Source organism: Salvia hispanica, chromosome 6, assembly GCF_029641045.1.
Source record: "Salvia hispanica isolate PSC_SH4W2 chromosome 6, Shi_PSC_v1, whole genome shotgun sequence".
Classification (NCBI taxonomy): domain Eukaryota; kingdom Viridiplantae; phylum Streptophyta; class Magnoliopsida; order Lamiales; family Lamiaceae; genus Salvia; species Salvia hispanica.
Window position 1 is genome coordinate 39022361 of NC_142697.1, and position 24449 is coordinate 39046809.

The window sequence follows — 24449 nt, forward strand, 5'->3', positions numbered from 1 at the left end:
CTTCTCAACCAAACATAACATAAGGACACAATGGAACACTGGCTTATCCCATTTCATATTCTGATTAGAAAAGTATAAAATGGGAATATATTTTTATAAGATGGTCAAATTAAAATAATAATAAAGCCTTATTCACATTATGAAAGTTTAATTTAAATGGCCTCTACCTGTATTATGTGTGCATATAAAAAAGGATTAAATGAATAATAGCGATCTAACGGCGGGTGTGGGTTAAGTCAAAGGAAGCATCCATCGCATCCAACGGCTGCGATGAAATCTCAGCTGAATCCAAATTTCTTCTATACATAAATCATAAATGGGGTTTGGGCAGTAGAAAGAGAGAATCACTCAAATTCAAACCCAAATTAATAGAGAAAGCGAGAAATGGCGATGGCTGCAACTCTGGCGAGGCGAAGGGCGGCGGCGCTGTTGTCTCCATCATCAAAGCAGCTATACAGCGGAGCTAAATACTCGTGGATTCTCAGCAGGGGATTTGCCACCGGATCTGATGAAAATGATGTAGTCATTATTGGCGGTGGCCCTGGAGGCTACGTGGCTGCAATCAAGGCGGCGCAGCTAGGCCTCAAGACTACCTGCATCGAGAAGCGGGGCACCCTCGGAGGTACCTGCCTCAACGTCGGCTGTATCCCTTCTAAGGTCCGTTCCTGCTGTGTTCCCTAATTGCCTCTGCTTGTTTGACTTTAATTTAGATCCAATTTTTGCGTCGTGAATATTCGGCTGGTGCTTGGGAGAGTTGGCTGTTGCTGTGATTTTGGTCTCACTTTTATTTCCATTATTTCTAGGATTTAGGTTTGTGAATTGTGGTGAGGAACTCAAGTTTGATAACGTATGTCAATTGTTATTCAATACTCATGGATGGCTCTGTTGATAGATAGTCCGGAGATAATCACATATTTTCTGCATATAGCTGATCTATAAATGTGTCAGTTAGTGTTTGTTTTTTTAGGTTTTGCTTTTTTGTTTTTATTGTGAAAGTTTTTAAGTTCATGATAGCAAAACATATGATTGATTTTGGTGGATTTTTATTGAATTATTATATTTGAAACAAATTCTCATTTCTGAATAGTGAAGACAGCCTTAGGTTTCTTTTGGTTAATAGAGTATAGGAGAAACTTGTAAATGCTCCCATAAGTCTTCTATATATTGCCTTGTGGTATGCACGACGGCGTTGCTGCTTATCTTTGATGTCATATGTGGGAACATGGGATTGGTTGGTAAGGTGTGGGCTGACAGTGTAGTGGTAGAAGGAGATGATATTTAGCAAGTGTTATCAACCTCTTTGTAACTGTTATCCAAAGCACTACTTTTGATTCCTTTCAACATTTTTATATTTTCATTGTGAAGTTTTTGAGTTTTGGATTTCATATATTTTAACTGCTTGATTGCCAGCCCAATTTGTGATGCATGTTCTAAACCAATACGCAGGCATGCGACATGATTAGCCTTTTTAAATGAAATACATGCCTAATAATTGCATCAACAGCATGAGATAAGAAGTGATCATTGTTAACTTGTGTCAGTTAAGTCTCTGTGAAGAAATGAATTCTGGTGCTATGTTATGCTCCTGGGATGTGGTTGTAATTTTCAGTTTCTCATTTAGTATATGTCTGCCTTGATATTCCTCAATCCTCGTGGCATCCAACTATCAGATGATGGCTTGGAGTTTACATTCGAGATATGGCATGTGGTTTTAATGTTGTAGGTGGTCCTAATTATTTACATTGCCACGCAGGCATTACTTCATTCCTCCCACATGTATCATGAAGCAAAGAATTCATTTGCCCATCATGGTATTAAGGTTTCTTCAGTCGAGGTTGATGTACCTGCAATGCTGGCCCAAAAAGATAAAGCAGTGGGTAACTTGACTAAAGGTATTGAGGGTCTCTTCAAGAAGAACAAAGTGAACTACGTGAAGGGGTATGGAAAGTTCCTATCTCCGTCTGAAGTTTCTGTTGATACTATAGATGGTGGCAACACAACTGTGAAAGGAAAGCACATTATAGTAGCAACTGGTTCTGATGTGAAGAGTCTCCCAGGGATAACCATTGATGAAGAGAGAATCGTATCATCTACTGGAGCTTTAGCCTTGAAGGAGGTTCCTAAGAGACTTATAGTGATAGGGGCTGGTTATATTGGTCTTGAAATGGGTTCTGTTTGGGGTCGCCTTGGGTCAGAGGTAATTGTAGTTGAATTTGCAGCTGACATTGTTCCAAGCATGGATGGTGAAGTGCGGAAACAATTTCAACGATCCCTTGAGAAGCAGAAAATGAAATTCATGCTCAAAACCAAGGTCGTGTCTGTTGACACCACAGGAAGTGGGGTGAAGTTGACCCTTGAGCCATCAGCTGGTGGCGAGCAGACCACACTCGAGGCTGATGTTGTTCTGGTTTCTGCTGGAAGAACACCTTTCACTGCTGGACTCCAGTTGGAGAAGATAGGGGTTGAAACTGACAAGATCGGGCGCATCTTGGTGAATGAGAAGTTTGCCACTAACGTGCCAGGAGTATATGCAATTGGTGATGTAATTCCCGGACCTATGTTGGCTCACAAAGCTGAAGAAGATGGTGTTGCATGTGTAGAGTATATTGCTGGGAAGGAGGGTCACGTGGACTACGACTTGGTCCCAGGAGTTGTGTACACACACCCTGAGGTGGCATCAGTGGGGAAAACTGAGGAGCAGGTGAAGACCCTTGGAGTCGAATATCGCGTGGGGAAGTTTCCTTTGTTGGCAAACAGCAGAGCCAAGGCAATTGATGACGCAGAGGGACTGGTGAAAATAATTGCTGAGAAGGAGAGCGACAAGATTTTGGGAGTCCACATTATGGCACCGAATGCTGGGGAGCTAATTCATGAAGCTGCTTTGGCTTTGGCGTATGGAGCATCCAGCGAAGACATTGCCCGAACATGCCATGCTCATCCAACAATGAGTGAAGCATTGAAGGAGGCAGCCATGGCCACTTTCGACAAACCCATTCACATTTAGAAACCGACACACCCATGGAATCTCGTCTTATTCTGTTTTTTCCATAATTAATTCCAAGAGTTGTTGATTGGAGCTACAACATACTCTCGTGATCAACTTGATAAATGATTGAACTATATTTCCTCAGTTTTCATTTCATATGGTTTCCGTGCTTTGTACTTGAATGCTTCTGCATTATGATGTAATAACATCACGAGCTGTGTAAATTTTGAGCTTTTTCAGCTCTCAAAGGTTTTCATTTTCTCAAAACATTAAATTTACTGCTAGTCTTGTTAGATATGCATATTCAATAAATTCCTAAGTTGAAGCTACACTAGCTCAGCCAAGAAATTAGATTTGTGACATTTGGAACATGTTACATGGTAAATCAATATCCAAATTAACACTCATATAATAATATCCATTGCTCTGTCCCAACCAAGAAACAGAAGCAGAGAAGGCAAGCAAGTATTACAAAACTACAAGCCAAAAGTAACTTATTAACTGGAATGTATAATCATCAGAAGACAATCAAGCTTGAAGCAAAGGTGAAGCTACAAAAGGAACAATCTTTGAAGTTTGAACACATTACATTATTCTACAAAGCCACAAGACAGAAGTGAAGTCTCACTGGAAGGCTGCTAAAGATTCAAACTTCGACTTTTGTGGGCTTGTAATCAACAACAATGAGCTTCTCAAGCAGGGTTAGTAATTTGTTTCCAAACACAACATGGTCTGGATGGGAAATATATTCAGCAATCCCTTGTGTGCTTTCGAAGGTTGATTCAAAGATATGGGTGAAGCCTTGATGCATGTTTTCGATGCTCACATCTTTACCCCTGTCACGAACCACAAACCCAACTCAACCTCAACTTCAACAATATATAACCAAGGAAGATACTTCATGTTTCTCAGAAAAGTTGAAGCAAGTGCCCAACCCGAGAGGCCAGGCCTACAAACTAATATAAACCACAAATTACATCAAACACCAGCATTCTCTTTTAGGATAGTTACACTTTACATACAAAATGTTTCACCGCTATTTCAAATTAGTACAAAAAGCTTAAAGTTTAAACAAATCACAAAAAGTTATATTAATGTTTTAAATTGCTAGCACAAATTGTGAATTTTCATCTTTCAGCTGAAGCACGCCACGATCCAGAATTCTAGAGCAATATCTACACATGAATCAAATGTAACCTCTTTTTTTTTTTATTATTATAATTGGTTCACATATAACTCAAGTCAAATCCCTAGCTAGTGTATATAATAGAAAAATGAAGAAGTAATTCCTAATTAGGCAGATATAGGGTGTTTCGAAGATACTGAAAAGTTGAAATCGTTACCATCGGAAGGCCTTCATGGAAGGAACAAGATTGACAAGGTTGGCGTACTCTTTGATGCATTCATCAATTTGTTGTTCGGATAAGCCATCGTTGAACTTTGCAAGCAGTATGTGCTTCACTTCCCCCTTGCTTTCCTCCATAGCTAGTCACAGAGGAAATGTTGCGTGTGTGGTTGAGGTGCGAGTATCTGATCCTTATAAAGGTTACGGAGGACACATTGGTGGACACGTCAATTTTTATTTGTCCACAACCAAAAAAATAAAAAAAAAAATTGTCGGTAGCAATAGTCGTCAATTTTTTGTTTTATCAATTGATTATATATTTTAATTCAACTAAAACTAAAATTATCGGACTGAAAATAATCGATAATTTTAGTAAAAAGGCATAAATTCATTAGAAATATGTGAAAATTTATAAAATTATGCTCCATCTACTCCATACTAAAATTAACAGCCCAGAGCCCATTTGACCACCTACAAATAAAATCGTCTTCTTCATTCTGCTTAAATGTTTCTGGTTCATCTTCTTCAACAAATAAGTTCTTTCTTCTTCATAAATCAGGTATATCTCTAAAATGGAGTGGTGTGAAAATAATGAGAGGGAATTGGTGTATATATAGAAACAAAGAAGAAATTTTTTTAAAATATAAAGGTTGAAATTCGGCTCCCGTCCGTCGCGGCCCTCCCCGCCTCTATACAGTAGACCGCCGTGGCATACTATTAAAGAAATAATATTAAAGTGCTTCATCGTTCAAAATAATACTCATTCCATTCTGTGGTAGAGGAGACATTTCTTTTGTAATTTAAGAAAAATTATAAGTGGGTTAAGTAAAATAAGAACTAAGCATGAAATGAATAAAAGGTAGAAATATGAAGAGAGAATACAATAAAGTAATAAAAGAGTAAAGTAGATGAAGAGAGAATAAGATAAAGTAATAGAAATAGTAAAATGGGTAAGAAGAAATTTATTAACTTTTACTAAATAGAAAAATAATTTTACTACTGTGGAATATATGAAATAACAAAATGACTGCACTAATGTTGAAAGGAGGGAGCATATTTTATGGTCACTCAAATTTCTTTAAATAGTACTCCTATGGTAATTGTGACACCCTGTAATGTTGGCCATGAAAATACATTTCATAATATTATACTCTATCATTGATCTAAGGTTAATTAAACTAATTTAATGATTAAAATATTTGAGGATACTGACACCTAAAACCACGAGTTTTTGTCTCTAATACTAGTTTACTGGAGCTTTAAAATACATCAAAAACTTTACGTGTGTGTTGATGAAAATAGAATACATATTGGATAAAACACTTTCTTTTTCAAGTTAAAAATATTTAAGAATTTTTGAGAAATTGCGCATTAGATTGTTGTGGGTTGAGGTAAGTTAGAAGGAAAATTGGGAACTGTATGTAACGTTCGTTTGGTAACTGGTTTTTAACCATAATCGAAATCTACATACATGTACGGCGTTAAATCCATACTAGTATTAGGTAAAGTCGTAAAGATATTTTTAATTAAATAATTTTCAAGGAATGCTATGAAATATGTAAATGGGATGAAGTAAAAAGAATAAGTAACAGAGTAAAGGGAACGCAGAATAAATCCAATAATACATGGATTGCAAGAGGTACTGTCATCAAAGTGTTATACTAGTCTGGGGTGGTATTGTACAAAATGGGCTGGAAATAAAGGATGCACAGCTTTGGTATGCATCATCATACCTCTATCAAGATCCACATTAATCGGATCGGATCGGATTCCACCTAAAACGACGTAAAATGTAGCAAGACCCTTTGAATCTCCATTAGTTAGGAAGAAGCCAAAGCTATCAAGAAACACAAGGCATGGTAAAATAATTTGGGAATGGAAGATGAATGTGAGTATTTTATAGATAATTTTGGGATAAATTTTTTAAATAAAAAATAAAAAAATTGAAAAAAATGGTGAAAAAATAGCTATATTTTTGGGAATCCAAATATTTTTTTTCTTTTTTTCTTGATCATTTTCGATTTTTTATGAATTAAAAAAAAATAAAATTTAACGGAATGAAAACGAGCAGTCAACAACGCCACGTCGCCCTGCTCAGCGGCACGGACGTGCTCGAAGCATCGAGCAATGCCGTGCCAGGGGCACGGACGCCGTCCGTCCCAGCAAGCACCGTTGTGGATGCTCTTAGATTTGTGACACTTGGAGCATGTTCCATGGTAAATCAATATTCAAATTAACACACATATCCATCTCTAATATTAATATTTATTGCTCTGTCCCAACCAAGAAACAGAACCAGAGAAGGCAGGCATTACAAAAATACAAGCCAAAAGTAATTTACTAACTGGAATGTATAATCATCAGAAGACAATCTTGAAGCAAAGGTGAAGTTACAAAAGGAACAATCTTTGAAGTTTGAACACATTACATTATTCCACAAAGCCAGCAGACAGAAGTGAAGTCTCACTGGAAGGCTGCTAAAGATTCAAACTTCGACTTTTGTGGGCTTGTAATCAACAACAATGACCTTCTCAAACAGAGGCAGTAATTTGTTCGCAAACACGACATGGTCTGGATGGGAAACATATTCAGCAATCCCTTGTGTGCTTTCAAAGGTTGATTCGAAGATATGAGTGAAGCCTTGATGCATGTTTTCGATGCTCACATCTTTACCCCTGTCACACACCACAACCCCAACTCAATCTCAACTTCAACAATATATAACCAAGGAAGATACATGTTTCTCACAAAAGTTGAAGCAAGTGCCCAACCCCAGACCTACACACTAATTAGTTATTAGTACAAACCACAAATTACATCAAACACCACCATTTTCTTTTAGGATTGTTACACTTCACATACAAAATGTTTCACCAATATTTTAAATTTTAGCACTACTATAAAAAAGCTTAAATTTTACATAAATCATACTACAAAAAGTTTCATTAATTATTTTAAATTAGCATTTTATCTCAATTTCTTAGTCTTCACTAACTTAAAAACAAAAATGAACTTTTTGTTATGATTTATGCAAACTTAAAATTTTTGGTTAAACATTGCGTATGTGAAGTGTGATTCCTCCTTTTCTACCACGATCCGGAATTCTAGCTTTTGTGAATATGATTGATTGTTTACTGAAGAATGAAATGATCTCAGAGATCTATATAAATCTAAGTGAAACTTTATTTTTATTTTTATTTTAATTGGTCCACATATAACTCAAATCAAAGCCCTAGCTAGCGACTCCAATCCAAAACTTAAATCTCAGATAAAATTGAAAAATGAACAAGTAGTAATTCCTACAAGTTACCATCGGAAGGCCTTCATGGAAGGAACAAGATTGACAAGGTTGGCGTACTCTTTAATGTATTCATCAATTTGTTGTTCGGATAAGCCATCGTTGAACTTTGCAAGCAGTATGTGCTTCACTTCCCCCTTGCTTTCCGCCATTACTAATCTCTCTTTGATTAGAGAGAGTCAGAGAAGTAAATGTTGTGTGGTTGTGTGTGTTTGATTGTGGTGTGAATTTCTAAACCCAATCTACACCGACTCCCTATAAAGTTTATGATTATTTTCTCTTTAATACTACGCCTAAGAAAAATTAGTAAGTACTTGCATTATTAAATAATGTTCGCTAAAATATCACATACTTTACATGTGTGATGTGTGTGTTGAGGAAAATATTGGATAAAATACTTTCTGTTTCAAGTTATAAAATTTCAGAAAATTTCAGAAATTTTGAGAAATTACGCATTAGATTGTTGTGGGTTGAGGCAAATTAGATAATTTGGATTATTTAGAAGGAAAGTTGGGACTGTAACGTACATTTTCAATCGTTTGGTAACTGTTTTTTTAACCATATTTGAAATCTACATACATGTACTGCGTTAAATACATACTACTCCTACTAGGTAAATACAGTATATAACAATAGTAGATCTTATTTACACTCTTCGATAAGTTCAATTTTTAATTAAATTATTTTGAAGGAATGCCCTGAAATATAAATAGGATGAATTAAAAAATTAAGTAACAGGGTAAAGAGAATTCAGAATATATCTAGTGAAACTTGTGTAGTACAAAAATGGCTTGAAATAAAGGATGCACAGCTTTGGTATGCATCATGATACCTCTATTCAAGATGCACATTAATCGGATCGGATCGGATCGGATGCCACCTAAAACGACGTAAAAAGTAGCAAGACCCTTTGAATTTCCATTAGTTACGCGGCCAAACCTATCAAGAAACTCAAGACATGGTGTATTGGTGTATACTGTATAGTACATACTAAAAATACAAAACTTGCAACTTTTCTCTCTCATCATCCATATTTAACTCTTTGCTCCCTTGTTTGCTGCTTTCTTGTTTTTCTTCTGCTTTTGCTTCAGCTGTGTGAGGCCTGCCGCTGAAACCTTTACATTACCAACTATGGCAGCAACAAGCTCAGGATCTGTGCAAGCCTTCATTAGTTCCTTCTCCCTGCTTGATGCCTCAGGCATGTGACCGAACAGGTTCATCGCCGTTTTGGCAGCTGCGTATCAAACACATTCTTGTCTCAGTACATCATCAAACCAAGTGGATAGACATCTGGATAGTAAAATTATATGACAAGGAAAACTCATAGACGTGATACCTTTCCCTTTTTTCAATGAGCCGGGAATTAACTTGACACGGTATTTATATGTTTGTAGAGCATTATACGGGGCGCAGACAGGTACTGCATAGAGTAAGACGTCGCTGGGGATTGGGTTTCCAGTTAGATAGTCCACGTCATTTAGTTTCTCTTTCTCTTCTTCACCAATCTCATTGATATCATCTTCCTCCATCATCACCTTATCCATCTCACTTTCAGCACTCTCAATCTTGCCACCTGTCTTGCTCTTTTTAGTATCATCTGGATGTTCCGGACATTCTCGCGATGTATGACCCACTTTTTTACAATTGTAACATATCTTTACCGCATCTGCAGCTCCTGAAAATGAAGGGAAACGTTTATATCCATAGTACGAGATCCATTTTATCATTTTTCGGAAAACTGGGTCCAAATAAGCAAGTCTTGGAATGCAAACAGAACAAATTAAAAAGCCAATGGGGTAGGGGAAGTGGGAGACCAGATATAACAAGATATACACAAAGTGATGAACTACTATCACAAGGTAATCATGACATTGAAACGTAAGCAGAAAAATCATCTTGTTTTGATGTCTATCCAAACTTTTACCAGTAGTGGGCTTGACCACTTTTTCTGCAGCGGCCTTTTCATTCTCAGTATTCTCGATGTTCTTTTTTGATTTCCCAGCAGCCTGCAAATAGATTTTGAAGTCAAATAAACAACCAATCTGTGGCATGATAATAATAATAGTACTAGTTTTACAAAGGTCTACTAAGAAATACAGCTAGTAATGAAAAGCTCAACGATTATCCTTATTTTAGTGTGTGTGTGCATAAGATGGATCATATTTTCCAGCTGTGGTAATAACTAGTTGCTTTAATACCATTGGCATGCACTGAAGGACGCATATTACAAAGAGGCGATTAGAACCACCCGACCAGGTAATACGAAGTTCCGTAATCCAATATGGTCAATCTAATGTGTTAATACTTACACCCAACAAAGCCATCCTAAGGTTCCTCTCGTCCTCATCTTGATCAGCATACTTTTCCTTTATCTTCTTCAGTTTTCCTCTCTGCCCACGGCTAGTTTTTCCAGTACCTGCCTTTGAAGTTTTAACATCATTGTCTGGCTGGCTTACAGGGTGATGATTTCTTTCTGCTCCCTTTTCATGTTCAGCAGGCGCAACAGCACCCTCTTTCTCACCTTTCTTGAGCTTTCTCCTTTCAGCTTTTGTAATATAAGGTTTATCTCTCGGTGCTGCTTTTGTCATTTCATGGTCATGTTCCTCCACAACATCTTCTCCCGAGGGTTGGAGCCCATAATTCTTAGTAGATGTGGTACCAGATCCAAGCTCAAGGGCTCTATCCATAAGATCCTGAAAATCTGGCGTAGCAGCAGCAGTTTTACTGGAAGAGTCACGTTCTTTATCATTACCAATGGAATTTCCCAAAGTAGTAGTTTCATTAGAAAAATCCTGATTGACAGCTACTTCAGAAACTTCCAAGCCTCCGGATGAGGCTTGTGAGGATAAGCCCTCCCCTAGTGGTCTTTCTGATGACAGAGAAATGAGGCTTGATGGGTCTGATTCCTTTTCACCTGATACTTCCTTCTCAGAATCAGAACCAGAGTCTGATATCTCTTTGAAAGGTTCATTCTGTTCAGTGTCATCAATTCCTTCCTCTTCTCCTCTTACTCTTCTTTCATTCAGATGAGATCCCAAAGAACTTTCATCTAAGCGAAACAATATTCCGAAACCCATAATAAGAGGTTGGGGAGGGAGAAAATTCTTTTTTCCGCGAATCATGAAGCTTCCAACAGTAAGATACTCTCCTGTAGGAGCTGTTTTACTAACCTGGTGAGGATACACCCACCAAGCACTAGTAACAATCTTTGAGTCCCAAGCCTGGCTGTGGCACACCTACATAAGAAAGATAGATGGCTAATTTGCTTACCTTGTGCTGCACGGAAGATGTCACAAATTAATAGCAAGGACATTGCAAACTTACTGTATAACATCCAGTTTGATTCAAAGTCAGATGGGGTACAGGGTTTTCAGGCTTGTGATTCTTGATTACTGTACTAGATGCGCCGTGGAGATCAGCATGGACATACCTATATTCAAGTACTAATAGGCATAAGCAAACAAATAATTCCAAATATCAAAAAAGAAAAGAAAAATGCTGTTCTAGTTAGCAACAAAAAGTAAAGCATGAAATCATTAGTTGGTTCACTCTGTTCTGTAATAGCAAAAAATTGATGATAGGATAGCAGAAAGAACACACATTGCTTTAGAGACATTAAAACAATTAGAATCATGCCATTTTATACGTTCATGCAAAAATCTTTGTTGTAAAATAAATTCCATGCAATGGGAAAAATGTGACCCAGCTCCAACTGAAAGGACAAGGCAAAACATGCCATACACCAGTGCTCATATATATAAAAGAAAAGCTGAAATGAAGCCCATGAATACATAAAAGAAAGAACGGGTGGATCACTCCAACATAATAGCACTAATGAACTTGTTATTTAGCAGAGCACAATGTCAATCACTTCTATATGAAAAATCTAGCAAAAGAGATCCATTAAAAAGTTTATGCAAATTACTTACAGGTCTCCTTTGGACATATAGCGTTTTACTATCATCTCATTTTGTTGAGCATCTCGTCCACTGATAACCAGATAATTCTCGCTGCTGATGAACCAATTGAATTTTTCAAACCAGTGAACCTTGCGCATATGTGAAATTGTGGCAACTGTTTTTTCCTGCAAAGAAGATGGAAAATAATATGCACCTTTGAAGAAGAACAATACACGGAGGCCAAGCAGTTATCTACACGGAAATCATAATAGTAACTAGCTAAAACATCACATTTTAATCTCTGTTACTTCGAGCAGACCTCAACAATGAGATATTAATAATGACAAAGTTTTCATATTCTATTTACAACCATGGAGCAAGAAAAAAGTAACATGATTAATGAGATTCCAGGATAATTTATAAAGTTATTTGCTAATAGCCTAATATTATAAATTTATGGAAAATATACAAACTCATAGTTAGTTACTTAGTGATATGGTTATAGGAATGGTATTTAAAATTCCCAAGTTTTCATAGGACAAAATTCATAAGATAAGGTGATCATTTTGAACAAGTAATCAAAGATCTTTCAAATTCAAGTACTGCATCTCTTAGCCATTACCAATCATAATAATGAAGTGAATCAAGTAGGGATAGTTTTATCCATATCTTATTCTTCAATCCATAAAGATACTAGCCCAATCCTCTTCCCGCATACCAACCACTTTAAAAATTACAGCTATTGCTTGGGTACAAAACCAAAGGTAGCAAACAGAATGTGTTCATCTGTGATACCTCTTAGAATATGTTCTGAAAGGTATTTAAATCATGCCAACGTCAAACTCCCATAATACAGTTAGTTCTGGTAACTTAATGGACAGAGCAGATTAAAAAATTAAAAAATTGAGAGCTAATCAACTTTGAAGACAAATTACTAAGTAAAAGTTTCAAATGATTTCATCAGTGATGAAGCAATATATTGGAAAATGAAAGCAAATAAAATCTTCAGCTACCTGTGAAAGTTGTTGGCGGGTTTTTCTCTCAGCAGCTTTGAATGCCTTTTCATGTGCTGTGATGGTTTTCTCCTGCTTGCTCTCTTGCTTCTTCTTCATTTCATAATACCGACGAGCATTCGCATGAGCTGAAAGTGCAATATCAACTTCAACCTAAGAAAGACATTCCCAGTAGAACCGAGCATTAAGACTCTGTCAATTTTCTCCTTTCCTCTTTCCAAAGTACTATGAATGTGGGGATCTTATCAAATGCACACATACTTACTACAATTGTAATGTTAAGCTTTATTTTTCTCAATAAGAAAACTTTTGGTTACAAATCTGAAGGGTTTATTTCTGATTATACACAACATGACTAAGAAAGGCAATGTTAGAGGCTCCATATGTATGAAATACCTTGTCCACAGGTTGTGTTTTCTCATCATCATCCATCTCATCAAGATTGTTACTTAGAAGCAGCGTAAAGCAATTTCTTTCAAGATGAAGCTTGTCGATGAGACTAGCCACAGGGTTTCCAGATTTCTTCTCCTCTTTCACCATACGAGCCAGATCAACCCAGCTCATACCATTGGCGAGAGCTACACGGACTGCTAGGATGGCGGCATCCACATCCTCTAAGTTGTATTCTATCAGTGCCGCCAATTTCATACATTGCTCAACTTCTCTCTTAAGTGCATGCACACGGCTTTCCTGTGGCATCAAAACAAGCTTTTAGTATGAATGCCTTGCTCGATATCAACAAAGAAATAGCAGAAAATTATTTCAGTCACTGAGCTACCTTTAAATTTTGGGTTGATCCCAATGTGACTTAGCCGTTATATTTTTGTCTATTTGCCCATTTTTTAAAAAGGAAGCCATGATAAGAGTGAGAAATCAGGGTATGAATCTGAAACCCAATATCTCCCCGACTCATGAAAAATAGAACACATAATAAAATTCATTATTTACAATTTTCTTCTGTATAAAAGATTTATTCAGTAATTTTCTTAATTCTTACATTCATTAAAAAATAAAAATGATGCTTTAGTCACATCAATAGGGAGTAGAGAAGCTACTATACATGCAAATTCCGCCCCTGCAAAGAGTGAAGTGATGGGTATAAGAGAAGCTGCCTTGGAGCTTCTATTTACCAAAGATCATCATACATTTTCGAACATATAACCAATGGTAGTGAAGTCTAGAATCTATTTCATTGCAATCATGCAGACATTTATCATTTAGTGTCATTACTATATAGTCACATTTTTAAGTCAATTCATACCTAGGTTCTAGAAAGGAAATTTGGTGAGCTGAGATGGGCAAGCTGCAATTTGCAAGTTAGTGTTAGTCCTGCCCCATTCTATCCCAGAAAATTTTAGACAACAGACCCAAGTACAAATAGAAACAATTGGACAAAACACCACTTGATGCATCTTGAAATTATTATGTATTATAAGGAACACGTATGATAATTTCCACCACTTTTGTGTTCGGGAAAAATATAAGCATAAATGGTTAACCTGATCAACTTTGATTTTTTCAAGTTTCTGCATGGCAGAATTTTCTTTAGTCTTGTGCTGTTGTTCAGCACGTTGGCTTTCAATTTTACTATAGAATTCATCCAGGGCTGCATCAAACGTCTCAAACTGTGTAGAGTCTCTTGATTTGAACTGGTTCAGCAACAGAGGGCAGAATTCATCATACATCTGCCATAAAAAAGAAGAAGAAAAGAACTCAATATTAACAAACAACATCCCAACAGAAAAAAAAGATCCACGTTTCTTCCAAGAGCCAATTACAAAAACACAAATGAGAATGACATCAAAGAAATAACCTGTTCCGGACTCCCTTTATCAGATACATCATCACTTTTTTTTCCTGAATTCTTTTGTTGCATCACGATATAACCTTCTGGAACTTTCTCACCATATATGACATCTGCTAGCCAGTCCTCAAACTTCATTACAGCTTCAGCTAATGCCTCAGCAATATTAGTATCTAATTTGAAGTCCTTACTAACTTTCATACTCGGCATCAGACCAGCATCCAATATTATATGTTCAGACAAAGCTGGACCGTAACCTAAAATTTCCCCAAGAACAACCTTCAGAGTTGCCTGCTTCGCACGAATATTATCAGTTTTCTTTGACTCATTCGCCTTTGTGTTCTTTTCACTTCCATGCTTTCCCATGGGGACATTAGAGCTATCATTTGCAGTTTCACAATTATCAAGTTGCTGATCTTTTTTGCCCTCCACAAAAGATTCAAAGGCTGCACACATCTTTTCTTTAGTTGTACGCTCGAAAGCTCGAGATTGTTCAACTGGATATTGATGGCGTGACATGATTGCAAGCCCTTTATTATCATCCCTGTTATTTGGCAGAATAATTGGTTAACATAGCTATCATCGTCCACACAACACATGCTGAAGAGAGCAGCAAAGTTTTACAGCTATTGGTGGATGGTCGGACTATTCAGATTAGATGCTAAGAAATAGACAAGCATTAGAAATAAGAACCTGTGTGACCGCAGGAGAGTTAGGACAGTGAAGTCAGGATCTGTAAGAAGAATATTCCCTTGAGCATACAGCTCCAATATAACATAGTGTGCATTAGCACCTAGTCCAAATTGAAAGAGTATTATCTGAACACAACACAAGATTATTCAAATTCAAATATATCCATGTGAAGATGATATTATTTGCAATCAAGAAAGCATACCCTATCATATCCCAGTTGGCGCACATCCTCGAGCCTTCTTGTTCTTATGTGTTTCCTTAGTTTCAGTGTAAATCCTGATGGAGTACTACTCTTGTCCCTATATGAGAAATGACCTATCCATGTCAGTGAAAACATTCATTCCCAATAAAGCTGTTCCGCGCTGTAGCAGTGTAAGCTCATACTAGTATATAGCTTGATCACACTAACATGCAAACTAAAATTTCCTGTATTGAGGATGCATAGTTGACCTTCAAATTTCTAAATGACTGAATAACTGGAATAGAAATATGTAAAAAACGTGCTATGATTTTACCGCATATAAACTGTTGTATGCAATCTTACGCCACTCTCCATCAACAGCAAAACCTTCTCACTCTCCCCGGACGCCGTGACTCCACTGCTACTCATCAGCTTAAACACATACGTCTATAATACATTTCTCACATGAGGATTAAGTCTCGAAGAGTAAATTCATAGAATATGGAGTAAAAAACAACTAATTTCATCTCGATTCTCAACAATTAGAAGCAAATAGAAAATCGCAACATATCTCTAACCTAAGAAACAGCAAAAGCCTAAGCTCAAAAATAAAATTCATCTACAATCTCAATAGTAAGCACAAAAACAAGCGGAGATGGTTGGAGCATGAGCTAAGTACCTTGGGAGAAAGATCGTATACGTTGGAGCAACGCATACCAATTAAGTGGCGGAGACACTTGACCTCCGCCGCCACGTCGGCGGTGTTCATCCGTACCTTCACCATGACGCGGGGCTAAATTTTCGGAGCTCGATAAAATTGAATCAAGGATGGAAAAGCTGAATCAGCAGAATTAGAGTGAATCTTCAAAATGGGGAAATGGTTGATTGACGCAGCAAAGACGAATTAGTTTGAGACTTTGGGCCGAAATCCAAACGTTTTGGTTGGTGGGCCTAACAACGGGCCGCACCTTCATTATCTCTGTTCATAACTGGCCAAAATTTCATCTAAATTGCATCTGTTATCTTGATGATAATGGATTTGCTGGCTACATCTTCTTGTTATTGTTGTTACATTCCATGTTACAATTCGATTACCAATTCTTCTGCCGTTTTTTCTTTGTGGATTCAAAATCCGAATTTGTCTATTGTTATTTTCCGTATTCCAATTTCATATGAACTAAAACGCCATTAAAATGAATCATTTTTGTCTATAAGATAACCCTCGAACTTTATAATTAAACTAAATGATTTGGTCTCTACTTATTAAAACTATGTTTTACTCTCATGTCAACTAAAACGTCCTTAAAATGCACTACTTTTGTCTATGAAATGATCCTTGAACGGTATAATTTAAAATGAATGGATTTAGACTCTACTTAAAGTTTGTTTTACCCATCCTCTAAACTAAAACGCCCTTAAAGCGAACTCCATATTTTCAAATCTGAAAGTATTAAAATTCAATCTCATTATTTATATTTTGATATATTGGTTAAAATTTGGTCTCTAGTAATGCTTTAGAGAAGTGGTAATTCTAAAATACTGCTCTATATCACGGTATACTCCCTCCATTCCAAGGATGATGACCTCTCCTTGGGCGGCACGTGATTTTATGCAATTTCCTTTTTGTGTTAAGTGGGGAGAATAGAATAATGGAGAGGGAATAAAGTAGAGACAAAAGTGTTTCTATCATCTTGGTTGGGTCACGCCAAAAAGGAAAGTGAGTCATTTTTAGCACTCAATTTCCTCCACGTTAATAGAGTCATTTTTGGTAAAAAGCAATGCACACTCTCTCTCATACTTTATCCTCTCTCTATATCTCTATGATCTCTTCATCGCTCTTACCTTATCTTCTCTCTTACTTTATTCTTTTTAATTCACATAATTAAATATCTACTCCCTTCGTACTGAAAAGATATGCTAAATATGGAATGAAGTGGGCAATATTTTTATGCAAAACTAGTTTTTTGAAAGTCCAAATACATCAATCGACCCAATATTACCCTATAACTGGGCCTCAAATTCGAATAATGGGCCAAAACAAAGGCACATAAAATAATTAGAATGGCATAGTTTTCCTTCAACACATAACCCTAATTATTTTTAGCTAAGCATTACATAAGTCTAACATCATATATATTGGGTTGGGGAGGAAGAATTTTTATGCAATGTTGGTTTTCTAGTTGACATATCATGTCAAGGAATGTTCTTGACAAATGATGGAGTTAGAGAGTCAAATTTCCAAATTATTTTCTACGAAATTCGATAAATTTGCAATTTAATCATATTGTTTTACTCATATCATTCAACAACCAATGCAGTGCAGCCACTGGACTTCAGTCCTCCTATACACCAACAACTCCTCCAATCATTCACTCAAATTTTCTAGAGAGAGAGAGATACATTGGCATTTTGTGACTGCTCTCAATAGTCAATCTATAGTTTTTTCTCCTATGGAGTATTAAAATATAAACAATAACCGAAATATTAGCCCATTGGACTTGAATTTTGGGTTTCAAATGTAAATACATAAATAATACTAGGAATTGGATAAGATAAGAAATTCCCAAATTAGTTAGATTTGAGAGAAGCATCTATAATGGAAGTAGATATAACTCCACTAGTAGTATGTCAATTTTAAATTTAGGTTTTCTTGCAAATAAATGACTTAACAAACACAAAACAATAAATCAACAGAATATAGAAATTCCCTCTTGTTTTAAGATTCAAAGATGGTACCCCATTTTATTTAGAGTTTCAACGGCCGTCATAGCATGGATTGATTCGTTGACCTTCAAACAAAATTGGCTACTAATACAATATAAATAATTTTCAATAATTGTTAGGTCTGATTTTTTTATTTATGTTTTGACCTCTTGATTTATATTCATTTTATACTGGGTTGAAGAATATGATATTGTCTCTCACTCTTTAGCATTTGAACTCCACATGCCTGTGATTTTTTATTTTTTATTTTGAAATAATTAATAATTGTTTACATGATAAATTCACTAGATTGAATTCTTCCATGTGTTTGTACAATATTGTCATATTTAATTGAGTGCGACATTAATGTACTATAATGATAATATTCAATTCTTGTTAACTAAAACTAAATGAATAAAACTTTTGGGAGGTTGATAAATGGAGTATATAACTTCTCAGTGGAGGGGGAGAATTTATTAATTTATTTATTTAAACTCGAAGCTTCATTTGTTGACAAGTAAACACACGTATGCTATGGTCAACTACGTGCGTGGTGTCTTTGACTTGATAGACTTGCTTAGGGTTTGAAACCTTATGTCACAACATTTAATATACAAGTATATAAGTAAGAATAATTTTCTACAACACTAGTTAAATAATTCTGTATTTTTCACCAATGGTTAGAGTTTGCCATCAATCATTTGAATAAAAGGAAGATGAGTTTGACATCTTGTTTCTACTATTTTAAGCTCAATTTTTTTAATTGCAAAAAAAAAACTCTAATGCCCAAATCTTTATTCTATTTTGGGTTCCACAGCCTAAACATAATTTATTTTAACTTCAAAATAATCTAATGTATAATGAATACTGATCATTATATCGTGTTGTAGTTAAAATTAAGTAATAATTTAGTTAATGCAAATTTTTGTAGAATTAAATGAAGAGCATAATGATGTAATTTTAAATGGTTAAAGTAATGGGTTTATTAAGAGAGTAAATGCGATTATGAGTCAGCTTAATTTTAGTGCTGGGACTTTTTGCAACCGTTTGTCTCACACGTGAAGAAAGTTGCACACTTTAGTTGCCGTGTTCATACATGACATGTTTAGAACATGTTGCACCATTAATCTCTAACATTTTTCTTTGCTAATCTCATCTTATGATTGCTAACACATAAATGGGGGTAATGTTACATGCTTTTCTTTATTTTATTTTATTTCAACGACATTTTTTTAATTTAACTGTGGTAATTATGCATCTAGTGAGACCAAGTTCTTGACATGGGGGCCATTTAACTGTGCTTTAAAGTTATAGTCTTTTTAGCAACCTTTTAAGGACTTAGCTAGTTTTCTATTCGTCAAAGTATAATAATGCATACGTGAGATGATGAAACCGGAAATTTAAACGAGATGATGTTGAAATAAGTCGGCATTGGACGAGAAGTCAGGATAGAGGGTTCACTGATTACCGCATCGGTCACTCTCAAATCCCAATCGCAACTAAGAGAGTTTATACATGGATTTATATTTGAGAAAAGAAACGAGCTTCCATTGTTTTATGGTCGGTCAACAAGTAATTAATAGCTCAAATCCAACAACCAAACAACACATGCAGTTAGTCGGGTTGAAATTAATGGCCAAGGCCTTAGCCCAACAACTGAAACATCTTCTTCATCATCGCTCCATCCGAGCCGGGGTACTGGATTTGGCACCGGCCAAACCTCCGTTGAAGAAGCGACTTAATCTACGCTGCTTTCGTCCCATCATGAACAATATATTTGGTTTACAAGAAAGAGTTTGTTTAATTATGTGTTTATAAGGATGACCGTATCTCAAATGTATTGTAGTCGGATATTCGATTATCGATTTTTTTTTTAAAACAATCTTACAATTCCTCTATTTATGTCTTATGATCCAAGGGTACGGAATAGTATGAAATATAGTACTATAATTTACTTTGGCCTTTTAGATACATAAACAATACTTACTATATATTAGAGTCACTCATTTAATATATAGAATCATAGATATAAAGCCTCTTAAATTCTTGATGAGCAATCTTATGCGTAATACCGCACAATACGACAGTGCATGTAGACCAATCAACAAACACACTTACGAAACTTATTTTTATACTCACACAAGAATTTATGATATAAATACAATTTATAAACATTACATCAAGTATTCGAGTCGTGCACTATACATATATAGGTGACAAAATCATGATTATTTGTTAATTAGTAGTAGTGCCAAAGGTAGACTTTTGTCGTTGAGGGCAAGAAGAATTTATTAAATAAAACCAAACAGACATCAGTGTTGAAATACAATTATCCAATTTTATTGTTCATATAGTATATTATACTTCCTCCTCCCGTCCCTGAAAGTTTGTGTCACATATTTCCATTTCTGTCCGTCCCTCAAAATTTGTCACATTTCACTTTTTACCAATTTTTATAGTGGACGATCCTACATTTCGCTAACTCATTCCCACTCACATTTAACTAAAAGTATAAAGTAGGACATATTGCACTAACTTTTTCAACTGATTTTCCTTTAAATTTCTTAAAACTCATGCATGGTCAAAATATGACAAAATTTAAGAGACGGAGATAGTACTTAAAGATTCAAAAGTGACTAAATGGTCTAGTTTGTCCATTGATTGGGATGTTTGTCCAACTTATATCATTTAGTATCTATCATTTCATTTTTCAGAATAAAATGTCAAAAAATTTGCCGATCGAATTATTGACGTGGCAGTAAAAATTACACGTCGATTAAGTAACCAATGTATAATTTTGGACAATCATTGTATAATTTAGGTAATCGATGAGTAATTTTGTTTGTCATGTCGATATTTCATCGCCATAATTCTTTTACAAGACATTTTAATAAAAAAAACACGATGAGTACTGAATCGGAATGACCTCAATGGTGGAATATATATTTCAGATAAGCGCTCAAATAATAGGAAAAAATCTATCATTTACCTTATATTTTTATTGAAGAATGTGTCATCAGATTTTATTTGTGCAATGGATCTAACTACAAGTATGTAGTCAACTTTTCCTTTTCTTTATTGCAAATTACATATAAACAGACTAGTATATATGGCATGATTCCAAACATATTACTCCCTCCGTCCACGAAAATTTGTCCCAGTTTTCCATTTTCGTCTGTTCCCCAAAATTTGTCCCATTTCATTTTTACCATTTTTGGTAGTGGACCTCATATTCCACTAACTCATTCTTACTCACATTTTATTATAAAACCAATACTTTAAAAGTAGGACCCACAATCCACTAACTTTTTCATCTCACTTTCCATTACATTTCTTAAAACCCGTGCCCGGTCAAACCGGGACGAATTTTCGTGGACGGAGGGAGTAATTAGTACGTCGCTTCTTTTGGGATGTCAATATAGAAAACATCATTAGTCCCATGATTTCAAATGAAAAATCTGATTAACCTTATAGGTGGTTAATGAACTAGAATAGCACATGGGCTTCGATGTTGCCAACGTTAGACCAAACTTATCGACCCATTGTCCGACTGACTAACACATATCTATTCCAACTCATCTAACTTAATGCATAAATCTAGAAGATGGAGTATTGTTTAATTTTATGCTTATAAGAATGTTGGAGTATGATTTGAGGACACGTATACAGTTGACTCTATATGTTAATATCACATTGAATCTGGACCTTATGTCTCTCTCTCAATCTTGGAATTTTTCTTTCATCTCAACATCTAACTGCTGTGCTTTTCGTTATGTAACTAGTTACATTTCCATTACCTCCATCAATCTTGTCATCAATTATTACTTAATCAATATCGCCTAGATAAGAAACCTAGTCATCAAAGTTATGTACAACGACTCTATTACTTGCATGTACGGATGTCAATCGGATCAGTTCAGTGGATTTCAGGTCAATCATACTCAGGTTACTGGTTAATTGAGAGTGTGCTAATTGGACTGGAATTTTATGTAGGACAAATTTCTCTTATAATGCCATTTAATTTCATTTATGAGTTTATACACATCTTAATTAAAGTTGTGATTAGTATTATTTGGAAGCCGTATATGTGCAAACTGTGTAGCAGCCTCCAAGGGTCATTGTTGGAGCATTTTTGACAAAGATTATGATGAAAACAACATAGATGTAGTCATGATGAAGATAGATTATAGATAGGAATAAAAAGAAAATGCATGAACGTGACACACACACACATATATATATTTATGATTAGTGGCTAAATGGTCCCCTCCCTTTACAATTCCAAATGTCACATACATAAGTATTGGCTAATTTATACATGTCGACTCGCCACTTCGTGAGCTAAAAAAGGTAATATTTTCAACATTTAAACGTAACTATATGATTATTAACAAGTAGCTAGAATTTTCTTGTTTCACTGTACAGATCTTCCTTGATTTCGTGAAACTTGAACACATTGACTTCATTAATTGTTGTTACGTGCTTCATTCCGATTGGCCCGCGTTATCATTTTTGTTTTTCACATATGTATATTGTGCATACACATAATTTAATATAACTTGTATAAGTTGTGTATGTTATCAAATTAACTCCACATGTAAAGTGTACATTTATTCATTTCATTTGAATGATGTAAATATCATGCATGCATTACTCAAATTTATGTATAAGTTACAGTATTAGAAAAAATTGCAGAATTCAAACTAATAATAATTAAGGAGCTTTATAGTAGCTTCTCATAAAAGCGACATATTTAGTTGTATACTAACCCAAAAAGGCCACTCAGCCAAAGCCCGAACACGTGCCATGTCTTTTTTTTTTAAATGATCAATAATGATTCTTCAGTTATCTTTGTGATGAATTGATATTCAGCAATTCAACATACTCAAATTTGATTGTGGACTTTGTGAGGCATTGGACAACCAAGCCAAATTCCACGTGGACATCCCATATTCTTTATAACATAAATTGAATTGCAAATAGTATGGTTTCAGATAAGCATACATATCTTAGTCGATATATACATGCATGCATGCATGCATCTATCCTGATCGTATATATATGCTACCCATGGGTTTAAAAACACGCAAATGGTGTAATTTAAATTAGTAAAATAGTTAATAAATTATACCAGAGGGAACTTCTTTTTTGGTCCACGAACTTTGCCAAAGTATCATTTTAAGTCCGTGAACTTTGAAAATATCATTTGAGGTCCATCAACTATGTGATAATATCATTTGAAGTACTCTTTTACTATTTCCAAGTTTTTCTGGACGAAAATACCCTCAATACCTTAAAGGGTATATATTTTTAATAAATTTATCATATACTCATATTTTTTATAAATATCTTTACAATATATTTTTGACGATTTTTCTAAATATAATTTGACCTTCAATATTATCACTTAATTTTGTGACATGCAAGTTAAATTGCTTCTTCAATTATTTATATTAAAGAATTTTAAAATTGAATATAGAACTTCTTTAATAATAAAAAAAGTTGAATAAGGATTATTTCTTGCATGTCACAAAATTAAGTGATAATATTGAAGGTCAAATTATATTTAGAAAATTCATCAAAAATATATAGTAAAGATATTTATAAAAAATATGAGTATATCATAAGTTTATTAAAAATATATACCCTTAAAAATATTGAGGGTATTTTCGTCCAAAAAAACTTGGAAATAGTAAAAAAGTACTTAAAATGATATTACTCCATAGTTGATGGACCTCAAATGATATTTTCAAAGTTCACGGACCTAAAATGATACTTTGGAAAAGTTCATGAACCAAAAATAATGTTCCCTCATTATACTAATATAAAAGTGTTTTAACATAAATAATACTAGGAGAATATGAACACGAACGTATATTAGCGGCAAATTAAGATAGTTTTATGTAGTATATTAATTATTAGGAAGCGTGCGCATATAGAGTTGAGACAATGATGCTGTTTTATTAATCATTTTTCACTTTTCTTCGATCTTTCACATTATATTATAGCAATATCACACACACAAAAATAGCTTAATTATTCATTAAAGATAACTCATGTGCACGTGAGCAGTTATAAGCTTCATAGAAAGTAGAGCCTAGTTATGTAAATTTATAGTACTCAATAAATTAATTAAAGTTCCTCAATTTCCGACTTTTCCAAAATTCCAAATAAATAATTAGTTTGGCAAGTATACACATTGATACACTGCTAATTCAAACAGGTTCATGTATTGGTAGAAATAAATTGTAGTAGTAGTATTCTATACACACATAATATATCCCCACTTTCTTACATGGAAATTCAAATATTTACTTGGCCAAGATGGAGATGTACACCCATTTCATGCCACTACTAATCCTATATACATAGACCTAATATTATTAATCGAAATAATCTTGCTTTTTGCTATGGGTCAAATTATAAATATAGTACTAAGATTTAGAAATGTGACAGCCCATGTTTGGGTCAAAGACGTTTCATACGAGAATACGATGTACACGAATATTTACTATAATTAACATGTC

General features: G+C 35.0%; 4 protein-coding genes across 5 annotated transcripts; 1 reads left to right on the forward strand and 3 right to left on the reverse strand.

Annotated features, from left to right (window-relative positions):
* Window positions 1-252: 252 nt before the first annotated feature.
* On the forward strand, window positions 253-3219 carry LOC125204816 (dihydrolipoyl dehydrogenase, mitochondrial-like). The gene is made up of 2 exons (XM_048103553.2): window positions 253-657; window positions 1754-3219. The coding sequence occupies exons 1-2, from the start codon at window positions 385-387 to the stop codon at window positions 3002-3004; spliced, it is 1524 nt and encodes a 507-aa protein (XP_047959510.1). The 5' UTR covers window positions 253-384; the 3' UTR covers window positions 3005-3219.
* A 140-nt stretch (window positions 3220-3359) lies between these two features.
* LOC125204818 (stress-response A/B barrel domain-containing protein HS1-like) lies at window positions 3360-4501 on the reverse strand. The gene is made up of 2 exons (XM_048103555.2): window positions 4330-4501; window positions 3360-3822 (listed from the first exon to the last, which is right to left on the reverse strand). The coding sequence occupies exons 1-2, from the start codon at window positions 4467-4469 to the stop codon at window positions 3633-3635; spliced, it is 330 nt and encodes a 109-aa protein (XP_047959512.2). The 5' UTR covers window positions 4470-4501; the 3' UTR covers window positions 3360-3632.
* Window positions 4502-6576: 2075 nt separating this feature from the next.
* LOC125204817 (stress-response A/B barrel domain-containing protein HS1-like) lies at window positions 6577-7864 on the reverse strand. The gene is made up of 2 exons (XM_048103554.2): window positions 7642-7864; window positions 6577-7006 (listed from the first exon to the last, which is right to left on the reverse strand). Exons 1-2 carry the CDS (start codon window positions 7779-7781, stop codon window positions 6817-6819), a joined length of 330 nt encoding a protein of 109 aa, XP_047959511.1. The 5' UTR covers window positions 7782-7864; the 3' UTR covers window positions 6577-6816.
* Window positions 7865-8525: 661 nt separating this feature from the next.
* EMB1441 (zinc knuckle (CCHC-type) family protein) lies at window positions 8526-16095 on the reverse strand. Of its 2 annotated transcripts, XM_048103551.2 has the most exons (14): window positions 15899-16094; window positions 15554-15666; window positions 15241-15337; window positions 15039-15163; window positions 14355-14889; window positions 14041-14226; window positions 12938-13231; window positions 12542-12694; window positions 11559-11713; window positions 10954-11059; window positions 9939-10865; window positions 9554-9635; window positions 8966-9304; window positions 8526-8863 (listed from the first exon to the last, which is right to left on the reverse strand). In XM_048103551.2, the coding sequence occupies exons 1-14, from the start codon at window positions 16001-16003 to the stop codon at window positions 8664-8666; spliced, it is 3417 nt and encodes a 1138-aa protein (XP_047959508.2). In that variant the 5' UTR covers window positions 16004-16094; the 3' UTR covers window positions 8526-8663. The 2 variants fall into 2 exon arrangements, 1 of the variants encoding a protein (XP_047959508.2); XR_016132642.1 differs by lacking the exons at window positions 8526-8863; window positions 8966-9304 and having other exon boundaries at window positions 9555-9635; window positions 9828-10865; window positions 15899-16095.
* Between the last annotated feature and the right edge of the window lie 8354 nt (window positions 16096-24449).

Bases quoted from the DNA above. Each gene is read 5' to 3' on its own strand.
- LOC125204817 (XM_048103554.2), bottom strand. From the start codon at position 7,781: ATGGCGGAAAGCAAGGGGGAAGTGAAGCACATACTGCTTGCAAAGTTC. The intron at 7,007-7,641 runs GTAACTTGTAGG...GGTGTGTGACAG, and splicing joins TCCATGAAGGCCTTCCGATG to GGGTAAAGATGTGAGCATCG.
- EMB1441 (XM_048103551.2), bottom strand. From the start codon at position 16,003: ATGGTGAAGGTACGGATGAACACCGCCGACGTGGCGGCGGAGGTCAAG. The intron at 15,667-15,898 runs GTACTTAGCTCA...AATGTATTATAG, and splicing joins TATACGATCTTTCTCCCAAG to ACGTATGTGTTTAAGCTGAT. The intron at 10,866-10,953 runs GTAAGTTTGCAA...TTTCTTATGTAG, and splicing joins ATCAAACTGGATGTTATACA to GTGTGCCACAGCCAGGCTTG.
- LOC125204816 (XM_048103553.2), top strand. From the start codon at position 385: ATGGCGATGGCTGCAACTCTGGCGAGGCGAAGGGCGGCGGCGCTGTTG. The intron at 658-1,753 runs GTCCGTTCCTGC...ATTGCCACGCAG, and splicing joins TCGGCTGTATCCCTTCTAAG to GCATTACTTCATTCCTCCCA.
- LOC125204818 (XM_048103555.2), bottom strand. From the start codon at position 4,469: ATGGAGGAAAGCAAGGGGGAAGTGAAGCACATACTGCTTGCAAAGTTC. The intron at 3,823-4,329 runs GTAACGATTTCA...GGTTCGTGACAG, and splicing joins TCCATGAAGGCCTTCCGATG to GGGTAAAGATGTGAGCATCG.